The following is a 23,456-nucleotide window of genomic DNA, read 5'->3' on the forward strand; positions in this document are numbered from 1 at the left end:
GTGAGTGAGTGAGTGAACATAAAGAGAGGGAGGCAGGGAATGTGTGAACAGAAGGAGAGGGAGAGTGAAATGAGAATGACAGGAAGAAAGACGGTGAAAGGTGAGGAATGGGAAGGGAGAGAGAAAGAGAGAGGGAGAGAGAAAGAGAAGGAGGGAGGGAGGGAGAGAAAGAGGGAGAGAGAGAGAGGAGACAGGGTGAGCAGACAGGGTGAGCGGTACGTACACACGGGGGCAGGTAGGTGCTCAGTGTAGTCACACAGAGAGAGAAAGAGAGTGAGAGAGAGGGAGGGAGGGAGAGCAGACAGGGTGAGCAGTACGTACACACAGGGGCAGGTAGGTGCTGAGGGTAGTCACAGAGAGAAAGAAAGAGAGTGAGAGAGTGAGAGAGAGTGAGAGAGAGCAGACAGGGTGAGCAGTACGTACACACAGGGGCAGGTAGGTGCTGAGGGTAGTCACAGAGAGAGAGAATGAGAGGGAGGGAGGGAGGGTGAGCAGACAGGGTGAGCAGTACGTACACACAGGGGCAGGTAGGTGCTGAGGGTAGTCACAGAGAGAGAGAAAGAGAGTGAGAGAGAGGGAGGGTGACAGGGTGAGCAGACAGGGTGAGCAGTACATACACATAGGGGCAGGTAGGTGCTGAGGGTAGTCACAGAGAGAGAGAAAGAGAGTGAGAGAGAGGGAGGGAGGGTGAGCAGACAGGGTGAGCGGTACGTACACACAGGGGCAGGTAGGTGCTGAGGGTAGTCACAGAGAGAGAGAGAGAGTGAGAGAGAGGGAGGGTGAGCAGACAGGGTGAGCGGTACGTACACACAGGGGCAGGTAGGTGCTCAGTGTAGTCACAGAGAGAGAGAGTGAGAGAGAGGGAGGGAGGGAGAGCAGACAGGGTGAACGGTACGTACACACAGAGGCAGGTAGGTGCTCAGTGTAGTCACAGAGAGAGAGAGTGAGAGAGAGGGAGGGAGGGAGAGCAGACAGGGTGAGCGGTACGTACACACAGGGGCAGGTAGGTGCTGAGTGTAGTCACGCAGTGCCGTGCTCGGGGAGAGCCCTCCAGCTCAGTGCACAGCTCAGGCACGGCCGTCAGACGAGGCCCCGCCCCTTCGGCCCAGATGTACAGCGCAATCTGAAACACAGCGGAGAGATGCACTTTAAACCCCACCCCCTGTCAGGAGAGAGAGCAAGGATGAACCAATCACCTGGGAGGTCATAGGTCAGAGGTCATAATCATTTAAAATCAACCAGCCAGCACACAGCAGGCAGGAGCAACAGGCCCAGAGTGGAAGGCAGTGCCATCCATTACCCAACATACTGTATACTGCTGGGATACAAGCAGGAACGTGTATGAACATGAGCTGCGTGCATACATCTGCGTGCATCATTTCCTTATTTTTTTCTGATATGAACCAGCAAAGCCACAACCAAAAATAAATAAATAAATCTCACGGACAGAGGAAAATGACGGGGGTCCAGACACATGATGTGAAAAGGAGAAAAGTGACAAAAGAATGGAGAAGCAGTGAAAGAGAGGGAACAAGAGAGAGCGTAAGAGCGATAAAGAGAGAGCAAGAGAGTGACAGAGCGACAGATAGCGAGAGTGAGAGAGAGAGAGAGACAGAGAGAGAGGGAGGATCATTTAGGAGGAGATAAAGAGTGAGTTCTATGTCCGTCTGATGTACAGGTTATTGAGAGAGTGAATTTACTGTAGTTTGTTGAACTGCCATAAAGAATGTTACAATAAAGGGTTACAAAAAAAACTACTTTAATAGATGCTGGCGCTTGTTTGGAGAAAATAGGAAATGCTGCATTTTTTAAATGAGCGTAAAGCAGCAGGATGCGTGTGCTTGTGTTCTCCACAGAGACCTGCAACACTGATTAAAAAAACACCAAAAAAATAAAAATAAAAATCACAATTGCATGATTACCTGCTCATATGACTAAGTGCTAATTCCTGCCACTGCAGTGATAATTCCACGGCCAATTTATAATACAGTGTCAATTAATTTCAGTGTTCGAGTTAAGGGCATCTCCGTGGACTTCGCCAGAATGAAACCGCGCACTCGAAAACGAGGAGGGAACAGAATTAAACCACAAATAAAGACAATTACAAATTTAATTTAGTGGAGCTGATGCGCTCATTTATTTATGCAAATTGGGGAAAATCTGTAAACATAATTAAACATAAGCAGCTCATCAGAAACCAAAGGAAACAGAATTAAAATTTAGCCGTTAATGCATTCACTGTTTTTACTCCATAATATGCACAATTTTGCATTCAGATGAAAAAATAATACACTCCGTATAGCGAACAATAACTACTTTTTGAACACATAATATTCACTGTATAACACACACACACACACAAACACACACACATACACTTAATTACCTCCATCCCGTTTCAGTGCATTGACGCTCACATGAAAGTAAATCCCTCACCTCGTGCTTCAGGTCGATGGTAAAATCGGATTTAAGCTGTTCCTCTCTCACTCTCTTTGCGAGCCTGTGTTGGAAAACCAAATTACGGCGTCAGACGGTACACTGAAGAGCACAGAACAAAAACAACAACAACAAGGTGGCAGGAAGTCCGGGGCTGACGGAACAGGAAGTACCGTCGGACGAGCGGAATGCTCAGGGCCCAAGCGGCGGCGAAGTCGGGGTACTTGAAGACGGAGGGGTTGTCGGCGAAGGCGTAGTGGTGAATGATGGTGGACTCCCTGTCGTACAGCGGCTTCCCCAAGAACCACTCCTGGGGAAAGAGAAGCACGCGGATGTCTGATGAGGGGGGGGGGGGGCCATTCAAGCCCATTTCAACCCTTCGGTTTGGCGAGAACCTGCGGAGCACACGAGACTGCGTGGAGCCTGTTCTTGAACATCCAGAAGATGTTCATCATCAGTGACAACCCCACCATGGTTGTGTTTAGCATTACTCGTGATTTATTTATTTATTTTTAATTCACTTCTGGGCCCGAACATGCAGAAGGTTTTTCACAACCGCACAAAGAATTCAACTGTACAAAAAATCACCGTACTGTGTAAAAAAAACAAAAAAGAAAAACACATATCCAGACACATTTATCTTACACTTCTTAAGGTTAACTACTTCTAACACAAAAACATCTGAAACTAAAACAGGTTCTAAGTCAAAGTGTTTAAACGCAGAATGTTTATCATCTTGGATATTTTCAAAGAAAATATGAACTTTCATTTCGACAGAAATTATGCTGACATAATTGTATCCAAAGGGTAATTACAAACTCCCTTAAAAGGAGGTCAGCTCCGTGTTCAGCCCAGTTAGACGAAACCGTGAGGACGCTGAGAACTCAACTTTATCTTTGCTGGTCGTGCAATTTCCTTTGTGAGCACAAGAATAAGCATCGTTTAAAATGGAAGCCACCGCACAGACACCCCCCACAAGATAAATGGCCCAGGTCTTAAACTCCTCTGAGAATTTCACGCCAGCCGTTTACGAAACGCACCGCCATTATGCAGACGTTCACGAGCCGCTCTGAAACAATGAATTAACAAAGCGATGAACAGCACAAAATAATTCATTAATCAGACACTTCCCCCCCCCCCCCTCCACGATCTCCACACTCCGTGACACCACACGGGAGATTGTACATTGTCCCTGTTCCATGGAACCGCGGGTCAGCTGAATCAATTACTTCCAAAGGCCAGATCAGACAACACCGTTTCTGTTTGCGCGCATAAGCATTGGGGGGGGGGGTCACAGCGGTCACGGTTGTAGGTGGGACACCGAATTCAGCGCCTCGTTTCATTTCCGTGGGTCTCCGTGGGCAGTGGAGAGTAATAAAACACAGAAAAAACCGTTTCAGCGACTTCCTGCGTAGATCACCGAGACACCGTGGTGCCCCCCCCCCCCGATCCACGGTTTCACATTTAAAAAAAAAAAAAGCGTCTCAGAGATTATCAACAGCTGTGAGTGATTGCTTACAAGAAACAAACCCCTTTTCTGTGATGATTAAATCGTGTATACACATATTTTACAGCTCGTAAATAGTACACGTCTTATACGTGTACATTCACACAGCCGGACATGCATCGGACCAATTTAATGCATGTGCACTGACCCAAGTTCCTGAACTCAAGGGCAAAACAACAGTATATTACACAGGATAAAAAACCAGCCTCTTCGTGAAGCCATTACATTTCAAAGACAAGACCAAAATGTAATCAAATCTGACAAAGAGATAAAGTAAAAAAAGACAAATGTCAATAGTGACACACGTGGCAGATTTGACTGAACAGATAATTTTGGTGAAGGGTGGTCAAAATAGCCAACACGCTGCAGCTCTTTTGCAATGTGTACCCAACGAGAACGAGGACGGCTTTCATTGACCCAGGCAGGGATCTATACGCAGTGCGACGCCACCGCTACATTTACAGAGCTTCCGCGGTTCTGAATGTGAGATCAGAGACTGAGGGCAGAAACTGGTTCTCGTGTAAGGTTTATGCGTTTAGGGGCGGCTATTAATGGACAGAGGGGCACTGTGTAAAGCTGTTTGGGGAAAACAACGCGGCGGAGAGACTGGAGGAGGTGCGGGAGGAGGCACAGGAGGCGGCGCACTTTCTTTTCCCAGTGCCTACTGTAGAAGCTTCTGGACCCACCAAGGAGAGGATAACACTAACTCTCTCTTCATGCAAACAGACCCCGAGGTAGTATTTTTTTAAAAACGCTTGTCTGCTAATGCATTCATTATGCACATTAAACTTTGTTAATTTGTTTTGCTGTCGGAATGAAATCTTGCTCACCGGGTCTTGAATTCTGTAAGATGTACTACACATAGGACAAATGATATAGTGCAGAAAAACGTATCTAACAACCCAAATGGGGGTGAAGCTGTAAAAGGCCATTTACCACACAGGGGAGGAAACCTCTGGGGAACAACTCTCCAGGGCTCTTAAAGGCCCACAACCCTGCCTCCCCTGTGATGTGTGGGAGATGTGTCCTAGTCCTACCTACTTCTCTCAGCCTGTATCACCTCCCACTGTTAATCTGCCCTCTCCGCTTCACCCCCCCCCCCCACCCCACCCCCACCCCCCCTTATTCCTGCGCTCCTCCCATTAAAACCCTCCCACAGGCAGTCCAGAGACCTGCTGTCTCATCGGGCCCAGTTTTTTTTTTTTTTTTTTGGGGAGCTCAGGTAGAGGCGGCTCGAATGTCCCGACGAGACGTTAGAGGCCCCCAGAGAGAGGCTCTGAGGAGCCCAGAGCGTGCGCGGGGGGAGCAGGCTAATGAGGTGGACCGTGGGAAGCGGGGGGAAAAAAGGCGGGAAAAGGTTCCCCTGAGGTCTGCAGCACCGGACAGGCAGGTACGATATCACAGTTCTCATTTCTCACAGACATGGACATGGACTCACACGCAAGCTTCTGGCGCACAGCAGCACCAGCAGGTTAGAGGAAGCGGAAGTTAAATGTATTTATTTATTCAGCGCTCTCTAAATTTCTTTTCTGAGCTTGTCGCGGCGGTACGATCCCCGTCGGTCCGTCCCGGAGTCACGCTGAACAGCCATCGCAACGCCAGCGGGGCGCCCGCGCCCTTCGCCGGCTAATGAAGAAGATGAAAGCCGATGGCTCTATTCACACACGCACGCACGCACGCACGCACACACACACGCACACGTCTAAACGGCGGGCCGCTGCGTGTGGAGCAAGCGTCTTGGAGAGCTAGCACGTGTCGGCCAAACGTTATCGGACGTTAATGTTCTTTAAACACAAACGGGTACGACACAGAAATAAATACACGCGTATGCCATTCGCACATCCACATGTACAAACATGAAGCTGGAAGTGGAAAAATACACACTAATGACAGCTAATTTTTCAGCTAACGCTAGTGTGGTGCAGTGGACAGAGAAGCAGGATTATGCACCAAGTTGCATCCCCAGGTGGGACACTATGGTTGTATCGAAGGTGCTGAAACTGAATTGCCTTGATTTATACCTGACTGTATAAATTGAAAGCACACACCGTACACCCTTGCCCTGGGTAGGAATGCCTGCTAAGAAAATAAATAATTAATACAATTAATGCATCCATACACTTCTAGGGTGTGCTCAACAGAATTAATTTTAAAATTGTAGTGGTATCATAAGGTAATATAATTTGGATACTTGCAATTCTAGCCCAGTTTCACTAAACTCACTAGTTTAAAGGAAACACAGATGAGAAGACCTTCCAAGAGCTTGTTTCAAATCTCATTAAGACACAAATTACTCTTAAATTAAAATCTGTAATTCGGGGCAGAACATCACAGTTTCCAATATTTCAGCAAAGCCCAGAAAAGCAAAATACCAGTTTCAGTGAAGTCGCAGCAAAGCAATTAAAAGCTGTCGGCGCGTTTCTGAAGTGGCAGAAAACAGTGTCCAACCGGCGGCGTTTATCCACAGCGACTTCCCGCAGTTCGGGGGAATGGAGCGAGGGCGCTCGATTCCGCGCGGCTAATTCGATTTGAAAGCCTCTTAAACAAACAGCAAGCGTTGCACGCTGCGGTCCCCGCTGTTCCGCGATCGGACGACTCGCAGAGGAGTAACCCGGGCAACATCGACGCGGTCTTCAGCGTTTAATAATTCACGCGGAGCGATAAATTCGAAGTGCGGGGAAGGGACCTAATTTGTGTGGTTATGCCGGCCCGCGCTCAGCACCGAGCTCTTTAAAGCCGATTGGCTACGCGAGCAGGAGCGCTTGTTAGTCAATTCCTTGAGGGGAGCTGGGAGTTGGGATGGCCGGGGAAAATGGCAGACGACAGCTTAATGAAAACAACACAAACAACTAACACCTGTCTGTGCTGTGCCGACGGCACGAGCGGAACAAGGCACAGCCAATTCTCCAAATGATGATGCGCTGGACAGCGTGGACAGCACCTGTCACAGAGAATGAGACGTGACACTATAGCACCGGACAGATTCCTTCATTAGGAAGGGAGTAATACAGACCACACAGCCCATTCACTCGCTCTCAGGCCTACCTCATGTCTGGGAACTGCTGAGCTGCAAATTGAGTTGGGAGTTATTTTATTATTATTTATTTTTTTTTTTTTTCAGACTTCACACATCGGTGTTTTTCAAACTGCTAATAAGATGATGCTGAATTCCAGGAAGACTTGGGGGGGGGGAGGGGGGGGGGGGAGAAGAAAAAAAAACTCACTTTCCCCCTGTCAAATCTCTGAAGCATCTGAAGTAGGCTGGCAACCTTCACGTTGGTTTCCTCTTCAAGGAACATCATCCAGGAGGAGTTCTTCCCAAAGTTGGCGGAGAAACTGGGGATGGGAGAGAGAGCCACCGTTACCAAGGTTACCGCAGCCCACCAACGCAGTCCAGCTTTGATCAACCGCCTCAACTCAACCCCGATGATAGCTAGTCGATGGGAAAAATCCTTAATACATGCTTGAAGTTCTTTCAAACAGTTTTTATGAACGCATTTGAGGCACTCTGTTTCCATGTGTACAGGGTATTTGATTTCATAGGCATTACACTCATATGCAGATCAGCAGTCACAATTTTATACACTTATGTTAACGACATCTACGCTCATGTACGAATACCAGCAAAGACTTCTCTAGCTGCACAACACTGCATAAACATCAAAATGTGCTTTTCGGGCAAATGACCATGGCCGTGTTCCACCGATTCATCGTTATCCAACGGGCACGACGAGCGTAGCCGACTCGCCCTGTGAATGCGTGGGCTGTTCGCGATCCCAGACAGAGAAGGAAAACACTCAGGATTTTGTAAAAAAAAAAAAAAAAGGGCATCTTGTTCATACTGAAGAACGGCTGTTTACTTTCCAACTGACGGAGTGGCTAAAGAGAAGGCTGGTCGTTACGCTAGCGCAGAAAGAAAAACACGCTATAAAATAGCGAGCAGCCAATACAATCATACAATGAACGATCTCATTGAGGCACATGCTCTTTTTGCTGCTTGTCAGAGCTAATCTCATTAGCGCCACATGCTCAGGACGCTAAAGGTGACGCTGCCGACTCCCGCCAACCCCTGAATTCAGAATCGGCCTGCACGAAGAAACACACTTTGATGGCCGTTGAGAGATTTTTATGCTTATGGTCGGTCTCTTTCTTCATTTACATAATTAATACCCTGCTAAATTGAGGAACTTCAGCATGCGCAGACTCTTACGAAACGCACAGTAATTTCCTAATGCTGCGCTTAGCAAGCCCCCTTGGTGTGTTTAAGTGATCATTGAGCCAATCATTAAAAAAAACAAAAAAAAAAAAACATCCTTTTTTTCTTGGCTCTAATGGGAAATCAGTGTTTTTTTCCCACTGCAGGAGTGTCGGAGTCAGAGCATTGAATTCTCAATTGTCCGCGTAAGGCCATGATCCATTTCCTCGAAACTTTACTTTTTATCTGGAGTTTTTCTTCTGATGTCCAGAGAAAAATCAATCTCAAAGTTCGATTCTTTTGTGAGAGTAGGGGGCTGTGTATTTTGGAATTATTTGATCACTCAGCCTGTACTGACTATGAAACTGAACTGCACACATGAACAGGTGAACACGTACACATTCAGTGAACATGGCAATAATGGCTTCATCTCATTCGCAACTTGAATCTGGACTACAATGTATGCATACCTGCATGTACATGTATGCGTGTGGGGCGTGTAGTGTGTGTGTAGTGTGGGGATGTAGTGTGTGTGTGTGTGGGGCGTGTAGTGTGTGTGTGGTGTGTAGTCTGTGTGTGTGTGTGTGTGTATGTGAGACGGTAGTTCCGTATGTGGTATTGCGTGTGTACTTACTAAGGCAGTAAGGGGAGAATGCTCCAGTCTCATAGATGTGGCAGTGCTAGTGTACTTACTAAGGCAGTAAGGGGAGAATGCTCCAGTCTCATAGATGTGGCAGTGTTAGTGTACTTAATAAGGAAGTAAGGTGCTCCAGTGTTATAGAAGTGGCAGTGCTAGTGTACTTACTAAGGCAGTAAGGGGAGAATGCTCCAGTCTCATAGATGTGGCAGTGTTAGTGTACTTAATAAGGAAGTAAGGTGCTCCAGTGTTATAGAAGTGGCAGTGCTAGTGTACTTACTAAGGCAGTAAAGGGAGAATGCTCCAGTCTCATAGATGTGGCAGTGTTAGTGTACTTAATAAGGAAGTAAGGTGCTCCAGTGTTATAGAAGTGGCAGTGCTAGTGTACTTACTAAGGCAGTAAAGGGAGAATGCTCCAGTCTCATAGATGTGGCAGTGTTAGTGTACTTAATAAGGAAGTAAGGTGCTCCAGTGTTATAGAAGTGGCAGTGCTAGTGTACTTACTAAGGCAGTAAAGGGAGAATGCTCCAGTCTCATAGATGTGGCAGTGTTAGTGTACTTAATAAGGAAGTAAGGTGCTCCAGTGTTATAGAAGTGGCAGTGCTAGTGTACTTACTAAGGCAGTAAGGGGAGAATGCTCCAGTCTCATAGATGTGGCAGTGCTAGTGTACTTACTAAGGCAGTAAGGGGAGAATGCTCCAGTCTCCTTCATTGTCTGACAGGCTGTGCAGGAGCAGTACAGCAGGAGGCTTCTGCAAGAGACAAAACCACCGTTCTTACAAGGTTAAAAAAACACTTCAACTTCAGAATTATTCTCCAACCTTAAGGTAAGATATTGCTGGAACAGACTCACACGCAGGACACAAGTGTCAGTTTATCTGATCTTTAAAAATCATGATATCACAGCTTTAGCGCTGAGGCACACCAAGTTCCTGGTAGAAATTCTGTTAAATGTACACAGGCAAATCTTTTAAAACAGTTGAAGGCAGTGCTAAGTTACTGCAACAGCAACAAATAAAAAAACCTTTATTTCTGGCAAGTTATTGTTTTCCAACCCACACCAGGACGGGAAGAAGCAGAAAAGACTGCATATTATTCCTTTATTCTGAATTTTTTTCTGGCATTTCATATATATTACGGGAACCCCTCAGCTTAGACCGTGAAGGTTGTTGCCATAGAAACAGGCTTTCAAGGAGGGAAACCGAACCGTCTCGTTCAAGTGACACGTAAGTGGAAACTGTAAACGAGGCCGGATTTCAGAGGGATCTCTGGGAGGGGCGGTTATTCGCTGTGAGCACTTCCTGAATGCAGGGGGGGGGGAGAGAGACGCTAACCGACCTGCTCAGTAGGCCTCCGGTCACTCAGACAGGCTGCTCACGCCGACCCCATTGCTGCACGGAGCCGGGCTGTAGAGACGCGATGGACAATCCTACAGAGGCCAAGCAGGGCGGTGTCCCGGCCCTGACCAGATGGTGCCTAAAACACCACCAATGCCAGCGAATGAGTGGAATGGGGCCCATATTTTTTTAATGGGGCTCTGTGTGTGGCGGGGGAGGGGCCCTGGGGCCCAAGCTAACCACAACGAGCATGCGAAAAGAAATGGGATATAATGACCACACTGACTCCGCAGGTTCTTCTCGCTCAGAGGTGTTTGGCATCAGTGCTGCATTAGGGGCATCATTTTCACGAGGGCCACATTAAACTGTGCACACACCGCGGGCACGCTCTGGGTAAACAGGGAAGGAGTCCAGCAGGTGTCCACGTGTGTATTGAGCAAAGACAATATAATAAGGTTGCTACATCTGAGCTACCTAAGATATTGTTTTTTTTTTTTGTTTTTTTGTTTTATCTGAGAGAGAGCGGGCCCCAGCTCAATGGGATTTACTGAAATGAAATCAGGGAAATAAAAAAAGTTTAAAAAAGGTAATCTCCATCCTGTTCCCTTTCCCCCGGAGTGCCGGCAAAGCTGTGGCATTTCAAATGTCACACAGATGAAAAATGAAAAGATTCGTAAATGAAAGTTGGGTGAATTACGCAAAGCACAGAAAACTCAAACTCCGATCTTAAGGAGGAACAGAATGTTTACAGCGAAGGGCGGAAACGGACTTAAAAGGAAGTCAGCCAACGGTTGTGTCGCTCCTCAGGATAGGGCAAAACACGTAACGGAGTAAGAGGCAAGAGAAAAACGGAAAAAGAACAGCACTGCAGAGGAAGGGGCGAGAACAGCGCTCGCAACAACACACCTCCGTCCCAAACACCGTTAGGCAGAGAAAGATCCCCAAGAGAGGAACCTCACTACCCATAATCCCCTACAGCCAGAGGGGACTGTACTCCACCTGCTCAGATGGAGAGCTCTCTAGAGGAGTTACCCTCAGTGAGGCTGCGTGTCCCTCTCAGGAGCAGAGCTGATCACGGATTCAAACCCTGTAAGGTGTGTGAGATCGCAAATACGAGATTAGAGTGTTCTTAACTGAACATTCTAATGCTGATGTAACAATCACAGCACAGGTAATTGAAAGTAACAGACAGTGAACCGCAACAAAGGTGGTGCCCCATTCAGCCCTGAATGCTCTCCATCTTTCCACTGGACAACTCAGCAAAGTCAGAGTCTGAATTACAGGGGTCTCACTTGCTAGCGCACGACAGTTCACTTGTTTTAGCTAACTACTCCGCTGACAGTGCTTTGCTTTAGCTACAACTACTTAGCTTACAATACCTTAGCCCCCCGAACGCCAGGGTGTAGTTTGGACCCTGAATGAAGTCGTTACTGTGGTGTGGGTCGAAGAGAAACATTTTATTGTAGGTATTTTTTTGTTTGTTGGTGACTTGCCCGTCTGGCACCAACAACCATGCCACGTTCAAAGTCACTTAAATCACCTTTCTTCCCAATTCTGATGCTTGGTTTGAACTTCAGCAGAGCATCTTGACCATGTCTACATGCCTAAATGCACTGAGTTGCTGCCACGTGATTGGCTGATTAGATATTTGCGTTAACGAGCAGTTGAACAGGTGTACCTAATAAAGTGGCCGGGGAGTGTATATCAAGATTATGAGACAGATAGGCACCTGAAATACACTGTAAATAGCTGAGCACCTTATGTAAATAGATCTGTTTTCTCTCCCTCTCTCTCTCACACACACACACACAAAAACAAAATCTGGGATAAATAAATAAATAAATGAGAGGCAGAAAATGGAAAATGCTTTTTGTAGAGCCAAGACAAAGAAACAAGTTGATTAATTCTTTTTAGCATGTTTGAGAGAAAACATTCCTTCTTGCCGTCTAGTGAATTCAGCTTGGGGACACGGTGAAAGCCGACCCCCTTGCGTTTGGGGTGGGGTGGGGGTGGTGGGGTGGGGGGGATTGTGGCGGAGCGCTGATTGCCTGCTGACCCTGAGGAAGATGAGGGTGAGCCAGCTCCCAGCGTTCTCAGAGACAAGGGAAAGCGCATTTTTAATCTCGGAGCGGCCACCCCATTCATCAGCAGCACAAAGCGATCACAACACGGCAGGGAAACGACCACGCCTGGGATGACTGACAGGCGTCAGCCCCTCGTCTCGAGCAAGTCTTTCAGTCTCTGCGCGGTTTGGGCCCAGTCTGACAGAGATGTTTTTCCTGCCTGAATTATGCGAAAAGATGAAAAACTGTGCGCTTTTCTGAATGAATGAACAAACCCTTTAATGTACAATGCAACCTACATCATGCTACCGTCAGTAGTGCTGCTTAAAGCTTTCTTTTTGTCGTAGTTCCAGACGTGTCTGCACGAGACCAGCTCTGCTCAGAATACATTACTCAGAACTCATGGCTCATTCATTTATTCAGGACTGATCACTTTCAGAAGGAACAACAACAGCAACAACAACAAAGAGGGCAGGCTGGGAATGAGGTCATACAATTTTAATGCAACATTTTTCCAAATGATCGCTTAGGAAAATCAACCCCTTTCAGGGGCTAGCAACATTAAAACAAAACAAAATAAAACAAACAAACAAAAAAAAAAAGACCACGACATGCCACTAAAAATCAATATCCCATTTCAAAAATGAATCCTCGTTAATCCTCAGGTTCTGCTTTCAATAAGCATTAGTATAAATGTCTTTGTTTCTGAGTTCTTGTCAATGTCACTACGCAGAGCTGCAGGCCCTTGAACGTACCGAATCTTAAACAGAGAGCGCTCCAGGAGAAGCGAGAAGAGAACAAAATGCCAAAGGCTGCAAATAATGTCAATTTATACAGGATCTGGTCGTTCATCGCCCCCGGCACGTAAAGTTAGAGGGAGACTAACTGCATTCTGCGTACTGCTGTCAAGCGTACAGAGGCTGATACTCCACTGTTATGAACTTTCTCAACCTCCATACACCTCTCCTCAGCAGCAGTATCAGGTTCTTGAAGGGATTAAATAACTTTAAAAAAAAGAGACTGGTTTCCTTGTAAGGGTCTATTCTGCCAACATCTAAGTGATAAAAGACAAATTGAGAGATGAACAGACCCTGGCTTCTGTATGTGACTTGTAGTGATCTATTTTCATATACGCTATTGGGATGGCACACATCATGCTTGAATGGCCATCTTTTTAAAAAAAAATTTTTTTTTTACCAATCTCAGTTCTAAGTTTCTCAGAATGATATGTGGGAAGGATATGCTCCAGCACAGATGAGCAGCTTATGCCTTGCGTACACTACACAACTTTCAAAATCTGATCAATAACCAAACAATTGAGAGCATTCAACATTTAATGACTATACAAAAAATCATGGGTATTTCCATCCTAGGAACGATCACACTACACGTGCAGTCGCAGGCTATGGCCACAGGGGGGGTCACACACTACACGAGCCACACCTAAAGACAGGCGATAAAATCAAAGCAGTTTGATATTCTCACAGGAGTCGCAGACTAGCTTAAGACTGGATCCGGAGAGCCGCGATTGAGTCTCTGACCGTCTCAGATTAAACAGCTGTCGGAGGTGGGAGTGCACAGAGTTCACATTTTAAAAATTGGGGATTTTCTTAAGACCCTGAAAACTGCTGAATCCTGACCAGAAATCCTGTAGTATGCGCCAGGATTTAATCAAACTCAATACAATTCATTAGAATTACAAAATAAATGTACTTATACAATCAAATGAATGACTTAAAATTGGGCAAATTAAGGGGAACTGGGGGTTCCAGCGCGATCTGTACTCCAGTACCGAACACAATTTTTCTCAGACACGTTTCAAAGGGATGATTCTGGAGTTTAAAGAGACAAAGATTCTACAAGATAACGAGGTAAAAATTCTACAGGATAAAGAGGTAAAGATTCTAGAGCATAAAGAGGTGAAGATTCTAGAGGATAAAAGGAAAAGATTTTACGGGATAAAGTAAAGATTCTTGTGGATAAACAGGTAAAGATTCTAGAGGATAAAAGGTAAAGATTTTACAGTATAAAGAGGCAAATATTCTACAGGATAAAGAAGTAAAAATTCTGGAAGATAGAGGTAAAGTCATCTAATGACATTTAAAAATCCCCATCTCACCAGCAACCTGGCCAGCAACCGGTTTTCGGTGAGCCTTAAATTGTGACAGTGGATCACTGTAAAATGCACCCATATTCATGACTAAGGTTGCTATTACACTGTTATTACTGCTCACTTGTTATCACAAGAAACGCGAACAGTAGTTGATACTTAAACTGATCGTATTTGTATATAACGAGCCAAACCTACTGCATGTTTGGGCCCCGCATGAGAAATGAGAGAAATAATGGGACTCATGGGGAGGGGGTTGCGCAGTGAAATATGGGAGTTTTTGGAATGTGTACACCTACCGTTACACAGTAACACAAGCTGGGGTGTGACTCATCGCAAGGTGTAGAGTTCTAGGGCTACAAGCCTGCATGGTGTTAGGATTTTGAGGGTCTCCTACAGTTTTAGAGGGGAACATTTCACAAAACAGAGGAATGAAAGGAGGAAAAAATAAATCCAACCTTCAGTGCGAGCCGATGCAACCCAGGAATTACAAGAGATAAAGAGGAATTATCTGTACATTCTCTGGCAGAAAGAAATATGTGTTTCATAATTTGTAAGTAGAAGTAACATACGGAATAATAATGGGTTTTATGACTAAGGTCATCTAGGCTCTATAATGATCTTAAACACTGAGACTTAATTATACCAAAAAAGCGCCCCAAGCAGGTTAATTAATTAAAAGAAGGTTGATATGTACTTTAAGAGGCAGAGTGAAATAAATGCAGTGTTTTTCCTGCCTAATTAATTTCACCAATTGCTTCCTAGGAACATCAACACTGCTACATCAGCTTCCGCGATTCTCCATTAGCAGTGATAAAAGTCTTATTGATTGTACCAAAGATGATTAATTACAGCAAATAACCCATAATTGGGCCAGCAGATCTGGTTTGAGCCCTTACTGCACTGGAGGACTACGAAACGTACACACTGCGGTGTGTTTAAGTTCGCTGGGGCTGGAACATAAGGTGACCGCACACAGGGTCCGTCTCTGAAAGGAAACCCCAGGACACTTCTCTGAGAACATAAAACCCCTGGAAGGCATCGAGGTGAACGGAGAACAGGAAACTCTCTCAGGCCAACTTTGTAAAAAGGGCACCGATTTGCATTCAACATCCCAAACCTCACTTTAAATGCTTATTGGTCACCCCCCCTCCCCCCTCCCCAGAATCTTTTGAAATTAATTTTAAGGTTCAGTTGGTTACACAGGTTTCTAGAGACCGTTAAGACTACTGATCATTTTCTTTTTCTCCCGTTTTCCCAGACAACAGCCAGAGAGCCCTTTGAAAGCGGAGTACATCCCCAGAAGGAAGAGCAAGGCCAACACCAGCAGTCACCCCCGGTGGATTTAAGAGCAGGGGAGCTAATAGGTTTCTCATTACATGGGTGTGTGAACTATGTCCTTCAGCAGACCCTCGAATTCATCACACAGAAAACAGGTGGCATGTGAAGGCCAGCAAAGCCGATAACAGGAAGCATCAGATGGGAGAAGAAGAAGAAATGGCACCAGGAGAGGGGAGGGGAGGGGATAAAGAGAGAGGGATATAGAGAAAGAGAGTGCAGGGGGGAGAGGGGGGAGGGAGAGAGGGAGAGAGGACAGAGAGAGTGAGAAAGAGAGAGAGAGAGAGGGTTGAGGGCATTAAGTCCCATGCTCTACAGTCTCTACCCCTGACACACTGCATAACATCAGCCAGCCTGAAGCAGAACAGCAGCATCCACAAATCAGGATTAATTCAATTCCCTTCCTTTTTTTATTATTTTTTTATTTTTATTGCTAAAGCACTTTCCACAGAGCAGAGAAGCTTTACCAAAAAAAAAAAACCCTTTACAGGAAAATAGGAAAATGAGAAAAACGAGGGAAGATGAACACTCCACCCAAAAAACAAAACAAAACAAAAAAAACACAGCCAAGTGAGGTATAAAAACCCACTCAGGCAACTGATGAAAAAAACTCCCCAGTGGAAAGCAGCCTCTGGCAGAACACTGCTCAGAGGAACAGCCGGCTGGGGGCCAGCAGTTAAAATTTAACCTGATAGGAAGATAATGTGGAAACCAGTGGTCAAATAATCATAACGGATGGAGGATTATGGCCGGGGCTATTAGGCTATAGCTGCTGAAAGAAAATAATAAAGTCCGAAGATGAGTATATTAATCAGGGGCACCGAGGAGCGGGACCTCACTTCCTGGTCTCCAGGTAACAGCGGGTTGTGGGAAGAAACCACAGTACTACCGCCGCAACTACATTCATCTCCAACACACGCCAACGTCGCGAACAGAACAGAGACAGTTTTGTCCGATGGAATTTTGTGACATGATTTATAATAATGATAATAATGATAAACGCCTCAGTAAACATGCCAAAAATAGATATTTAAAAAAAAAATTAAAAGTATGAAGTGAACAGTAGTCAACGCTGCCTGATATCAGAATGGCACTCCACGCCGCGGTATCTGTACAATAAATAACCCCAGCGCACACAGAAACACTCTGTTCATCCATCTTTCATTTTCAAATATCAAAGACGGCAGATTATTCGACGCGGCGTGTAAAAAAAGCAAAGCTCTCACAGCTTGTGATAAAGTGCCAGCGGAAACCCTCACGAAATAAAAGAAAATAATAAGATAAAATAACTCCTTTCAGGACGGAAGCATTTGAGAGCCACTTCATAATTCTTTTCTATCACGGTTTAGTTGGGAGATGAGGTCTTTTATTATTATTTTTTTTATTTTTAACTTTGGGAAAAATGCACAAAGGAGTTCTCATTTCCACGAATGGAAAATAAGATAATTTATCCCAGAATTACGAAGTCATAAGAGAAACATTTTCACGTCAAAAGACTGTGATGCTATCTTTGGGCCTTTTTTGTGTCACCCCTGTTTCCACGACCTCTAAAGTAACACTAACATTTTTGTGTATTGAGGGCATTTCATATGGGTTCATTTCACACTCCAGTGATGCTAATTATTTTTAAAATACGCACGTGTAAACACAAATGGAACATTTGGGCTTTCTTAAAACACAGATATTCTGTTGGGATACGCAGAGACACCAGCCACGGTCCAGTGATACTATTATTATTAAAAGCATTATGGGGCAACAGCAGCAATGCAACATGTATTATAAATTCCATACCAGAGAGCAATGCGACACAGAAATGCAACAGCTATCACAGAAATATTTTACCAGAGCAGCAATGCAACACAGAAATGAAACCGCTATTATGAATGATCGCATTAGAGCACAGGTGTCAAACTGAATCCCAAGAGGGACTGCAGTGTCTTTGGGTTTTTATGTTTTCCTTTTAGCTGCTAATTAAGGCTTTGAGCCAATAAATGACTTAAAAGAAACGTGTGCGCCAAAAACACTCCAAAACCCAGCAGACACTGCGGTCACACACTTATGTGAAAGACCAAACAACTGACAAATAACCTAGAGAACAAGATTATACACTTGAATGCTATGTATAAGTTTTCTTAAAAGAAAAAGGAAAATTTCAGATAATTTCTTGGATCGCAACACAAACTTTGTGCGTTCATTTTTCATTGTGAATTTGTGTGTGCTCGAGGCTAGACAGAGGAACGTATCGATAGGGTATTTAATGTTTTTAAAGCCTCAGGCTTACAACTGGTAAAGCAAACAAACTCAGATCATTAAAGTCTTGCCAAAGGCGGATCAGTTATTCAGCTATTGACTGTGTAAGTTTATCCACAGTGAGAAGGCCGGGGGAAAAGAAAAACAAAACACAACAAATCTGTTAAAACCTGTTCAAAGCCTTTAATTTGAATAATTTTTGGAGAAACGGGGGGTGGAACAGGGCGGTCAAACTCCTGGAGTCCTGGAAGACAAGTGGCTGCAGGTATTTGTGATTTCCTTCCAATCAATACAGGAATGGAGTCTGACGCCGCTGCCACAGAAACACATGCATCAACCCGACTGGCCCAGCTGAGGCTAACAGACAGACGCAGGCCAGGGACCACAGTGACAAACATCTGCAGTTTAAGGCCGATCCTTAGCAACAAGGCCCCTTTGAATTCGGACACGGGAGCAGCTTGTTTTCATCCCCACTGACCAGCGCACAAAGGGCGTGTTACAGAGTCGCTCGTTCTGGCGACTCTCCCTCTCTCCCTCTCTCCCTCTCTCCCTCTCTCCCTCTCTCCCTCTCTCCCTCTCTCCCTCTCTCTCTCTCTCTCTCTCTCTCTCTCTCTCTCTCTCTCTCTCTCTCTCTCTCCCTCTCTCCCTCTCTCCCTCTCTCCCTCTCTCCCTCTCTCTCTACCGCAGCGGGCTAATTTACCTCTAATAGGCTGCCTCGAGAGAGCACTGACGCACTGAAACAGAACAGAGAACTAATCAGACCCCTGACCTTTGGGGCCAACATTTAGCTTAATCAGGGAAACTGAACCATTATCTTAGGCACCGCAAGATAAATCTGTGCTTCTGTGCCATCCGCCTCTCTTTGCGTGTCATTTTAGCCAGTGGTGCGGCACGCAAGGGTAGAGATGATAGCTATAGCGTAAATTATCACGTTCAGTGCCGGAAATGTAAGCACATTGTCCTAATTCTCTAAGAAAACTGAACATCATTCATAATGGTGATTATAGAACTAATGAAAGGGCTGCACTCGCGGTATATTACGGAGTTATCGAGCGACTGTGACACGATCGAACAAGGTAGAGCAAGGCCGTTCGGCGAAGAGCGAAGTGTGTAACGAGCGCGGCGGTAAGACGAAGGCAGAAAGCGCGTCTGCCGTCAGCAGAAACCCGATAAGCAGACAGAGATGTATCAGAGCAATGTCCCTTTTAATGAAAGCAGTCTGATTCTGAAACGTAAACACCCGAGATACAGATTAAAAGCGCAGGCTTGATAAGATAACTGCTTCAGCAATGAGACTATAACCAAAAGTATCCCTCGACAAAGATCGCCAGTAGGCTATTGACAATCTCGCACGGTCTTCATCAACCATTCCCACACACGACAAGCCCGGGGACTTGGCTTCAGTAAGGGCTGCTGAAAAGTCCCACTCTGTATGCGTTTACCCTTATTTCAGAGCAATTCTGCCACCTTGTGACAACGGGCAGTACTGCACCAATTTTTTTCACGGCGATAAGTGCTGATGGAACAGAGAAGTAAAATTTTCACCAACGTATGACTATCCTAGTAGTAATATATATATATAATAAATACATAAAACACTTCTTACAGTTTAAAAGCCTTGGAAACAGAATCAGAAAAATAGGAAAACAGAAGATATTTGCTTATTTGCCATTTTAAAATTATTATTATTACAATCATGATTATGATTCTAATTATGAACACCGTCATCGTTATTATTATTATAACTACTATTAATTCTGGAATATATCTCTTGTAAGCAAAAAAATGGAGAATAACAGTCTGCATATAATCACTGCGGCAGCCTGTGAACCTGGCAGAAGGCATCCGTCACCTAAGCTTGTCTGCGCACTGAAGAATGAGCAGTGGCCTGCGTGCCTGACGACCTCACAACAAAGGCAAATCTGTTATGTGGGGGAAATGCTGTCTGTGTCAGCAGCCAGTGGTCCGCTCCCTCCTCTGGGAGCCTGTCAGCCACAAAGCAAAGCAATAAAATAAAAAAAAGAAAGTGCACACTTGAGCAGGCTTCACAAATTACAGGCCCAGGAGCAAGGGGATAAATATGCAATATTAAAATAAAGTGCGCAAAGCAAACAACTTTTATTTTTTAAGACTGTGTGACACACTTGACCCCCCCGCATGTTTCGTGCAGAGCGATTCTGCAACATCTGTGGGTTTGCTTTCCAAAGAAGCAGCAACACCTTGGCACAAAAGGCATATTAACACTTCTGTGGCTGACTCCACGAGAGGAGTCTGCTAAAAAGTCTTGTTGCCAGGATCAGAGGGAATAAAAGAGGATAAAAATGCAGAGACCGCGGTGCCCGAGCGTTCTCTGCCCAGAGGAAGCGCCTGCTGTCGGACCTGATTAGGGAGTTCCTGCTGCGCACGGGGTCAAGGGGGGCGGGGGGGGGGTGTTGTACCTGTGTGAGATCCGCAGCCTGCAGAAGCAGCTCGCTCCTGCGTGCCTCCGCCCGCTGCACATGGAAGGAGTTCTTCTGACTCTGGATAACAAACACGACCTCACTCAGGTCTGAGAGAGAGAGAGAGAGAGAGAGAGAGAGAAAGGGATAGAAAAGGAAGAGAAAGAGAGGGAGAGAGGGGAACAGAGAGGAGAGAGGGTGAGAGACAGGAAAGGGGGATAGAGGGAGAGAGAGAAGGGGACAGAGAGGAGAGGGGGGTAGAGGGAGAGAGAGAAGGGGACAGAGAGGAGGGGGGAGAGAGGGAGAGAGAGAGGGGGACAGAGAGGAGAGAGAGAGGAGGAGAGGGACAGAGAGGAGGAGAGAGAGACAGAGAGGAGAGAGGGGGAGAGAGGGAGATACAGCATTTAAGTCTGGCACTTTGCCAGAGCAGTGACTTGGCTTAACAAAACAACAGAGCAACCCGTCAAATACATCTTCTAATTATGGCAAGACGTGTAACAGGACATAATCATCCTTAAGGGAAGAGAAAAAGACAGGAAGACAATTAGTCGGCGAGCACACACACACACGCACACACACACACACCTCAAAATGCCTCAGGTCTGTAATATAACCTTCATTAATTTGTTAATTACAGTTCTGTAAGACTGCTGGGGACTGCAAAAGTGAGAGGTAGAGACAGAGAGAGGGAGAGGTAGAGACAGAGAGAGGGAGAGGCAGAGACAGAGAGAGGGAGAGGCAGAGACAGAGAGAGGGAGAGGTAGAGACAGAGAGAGGGAGAGGGAGAGGTAGAGACAGAGAGAGGGAGAGGGAGAGGTAGAGACAGAGAGAGGGAGAGGTAGTGACAGAGAGAGGGAGAGGCAGAGACAGAGAGAGGGAGAAGCAGAGACAGAGAGAGGGAGAGGCAGAGACAGAGAGAGGGAGAGGCAGAGACAGAGAGAGGGAGAGGCAGAGACAGAGAGAGGGAGAGGCAGAGACAGAGAGAGGGAGAGGTAGAGACAGAGAGAGGGAGAGGCAGAGACAGAGAGAGGGAGAGGTAGAGACAGAGAGAGGGAGAGGCAGAGACAGAGAGAGGGAGAAGCAGAGACAGAGAGAGGGAGAGGCAGAGACAGAGAGAGGGAGAGGTAGAGACAGAGAGAGGGAGAGGCAGAGACAGAGAGAGGGAGAGGCAGAGACAGAGAGAGGGAGAGGCAGAGACAGAGAGAGGGAGAGGCAGAGACAGAGAGAGGGAGAGGTAGAGCTAGAGGACAGCGTTTAAGACTGGAACGCGGAGTGAAAGTCGGCAGTCGGATATGATAATCAGACCCCGCAGAGAAGCGCATGGAGCCGAAATGCGCTCAGCGTCCCGCAGATCTTAAGCGCAGAGACCCTGGATGACACCATCCTCCACAGAGCAAAGCCACCCATTCAGATCTGACACTCAAGGCGGGGAAGGGAACAGCGACCTTCCTCACGTACAAAATCAGACGCAGGACAGATGACAGCGCCCTTAAGAGACAGAATCAGTGAGACAGACTGCAGCATCGGTACAGACCACATCTCCATATCGCTTTTCATTTTTGGCACGTTTTGTCTTTTTCGTTTTTTTTTTTGCATTCCTGAATTTAGAACGGCCTGTCAGGACCGCACGCCTGTTGCATCGCTGTGACAGACACCCGGCTGGAACTGTGGCACAGCGCTCAGGGAAACTGGCACTACGACGCCAAAGCTGTCGGTTCGATTCCCAGGCGAGATACTTCACCTGAACTGCTTCGGTAAATAAAATAATGCAAGTCCCACTGGATGGGGGGGTGGGGGCGGGGGGGGGCACACGCTGCCAGGAACATCGTCCGGTCACTGCTCTGGGTGACCGCACAATCTACACGGCTGGCACCGCGGTCGGAATGCACGTTCCTGATTGGCCAGAGCAGCTGCTGTTGCTGCAGAGTAGCCTGCAGACCGAATCCTCCCCTCCCTACCCCCCCCCCCCTTTCCTGGGTGAGTGGGTGAGTCAGCGCTGACCCAGTGCGGGTCCAATACAGAACATTCAGCACACCGCTGCCCAGAAATCTGACAGCCAGTAAAAACCCGCTTCTTCCTCCAAACGGTTTCTCAGTGTCTCGTATTGTTTCACTCGGGCTTCCAGCAGAAAGGCATGGAGCTCCTGTTCAGGTACAACTACAGAAACATCCTGCAGTAAACAGAATTCTGTACTTAGAAAAAAAACAACCACAAAATTCATTTATAGCAAATATTAATTTAAACTACTTTCTTGGGTTCCTTGGAAAATAACAATAATAATAATAATAATAATATTTTTCTCAATGGGACTCATCTGGATAAAAAAATAATAAGAAATTAGTAATATAACCGTTAATGAAGATTAAAGCTGATCGGGGTTAAAACCATAACTTTATTCGTCAATGGCGAACATACGGATTCTCAATATGCCGCTTCATCACCTGTGACAATACGCCCAGCCAGCCTAGAAAAGCACCGGCAAAAGATAACTCTGCAAATATCAGTGAGCGTCTCCATCACTCCGTTGGCTGGCTACGCGGTACGGAGCAGTCAGTAGGCTTGGCACGGAAGCTCCATAAAAGCCATTTTATAAGCACCCCCATTACTCCGGGGCTAGCCCGCCTCCTCCTCTCTGTTAGCGACTCGCTACGAGTGTCATTATCACTGGAACCCGGGGCTCATTCAGAGCAGCGCGCCCTTTGGACATCTGGAGCGCGTTAGCACAGGTGTGACCGCGAGCGCACCAGGCCGCGGCCCACACGCGTCCGCGGCGGCGACTGGGGGGGGGGGAGTGGGGGGGGGCGTCTGGGCCTAAACGTCTCTCGGGTGGAGCTGAGCGCCGCCCCGACTGTGCAGACTCAGAAACGGGCGAGTTAATGAGTTATCGGGGCCGGCTCCGTTTTACCGGAGCGCCGAGGCGCCGCGTCGTTTCCGAGGCCGGGAGAACGAGCCGGCTCCCAGAGCACAGGAAGTCGTTTACAGCGCCTTCGTCACGTCGCTCCGGCGCTAGGTAATTACCCCCGCTCATTAAAATCCCATAACCTTTAATGTTTCCAGCAATCTCCTGAAGTTTCAGGCCGTGTGTGCGCTCTCTCACGATGCTGCCCTTTTCGGAGCCAGCAAGAATCTCCGACTTTGAGACGGT

The 23,456-nt window shown here is 46.5% G+C and overlaps 1 protein-coding gene across 1 annotated transcript in view; it reads right to left on the reverse strand.

The window, feature by feature from the left end:
- Positions 1 to 23,456, reverse strand: part of b3glcta (beta 3-glucosyltransferase a) — a 79,812-nt gene that overhangs the window by 14,590 nt on the left and 41,766 nt on the right. The window contains exons 4-9 of the mRNA XM_035383734.1: positions 20,312 to 20,421; positions 9,451 to 9,527; positions 7,168 to 7,279; positions 2,610 to 2,746; positions 2,437 to 2,500; positions 992 to 1,123 (exon numbers count right to left, since the gene is read on the reverse strand). Coding sequence (XP_035239625.1) covers positions 992 to 1,123; positions 2,437 to 2,500; positions 2,610 to 2,746; positions 7,168 to 7,279; positions 9,451 to 9,527; positions 20,312 to 20,421 — 632 coding nt within the window. The remainder of the gene's footprint in view (positions 1 to 991; positions 1,124 to 2,436; positions 2,501 to 2,609; positions 2,747 to 7,167; positions 7,280 to 9,450; positions 9,528 to 20,311; positions 20,422 to 23,456) is intronic.

Source organism: Anguilla anguilla, chromosome 12 (genome assembly GCF_013347855.1).
Source record: "Anguilla anguilla isolate fAngAng1 chromosome 12, fAngAng1.pri, whole genome shotgun sequence".
NCBI classification, from domain to species: domain Eukaryota; kingdom Metazoa; phylum Chordata; class Actinopteri; order Anguilliformes; family Anguillidae; genus Anguilla; species Anguilla anguilla.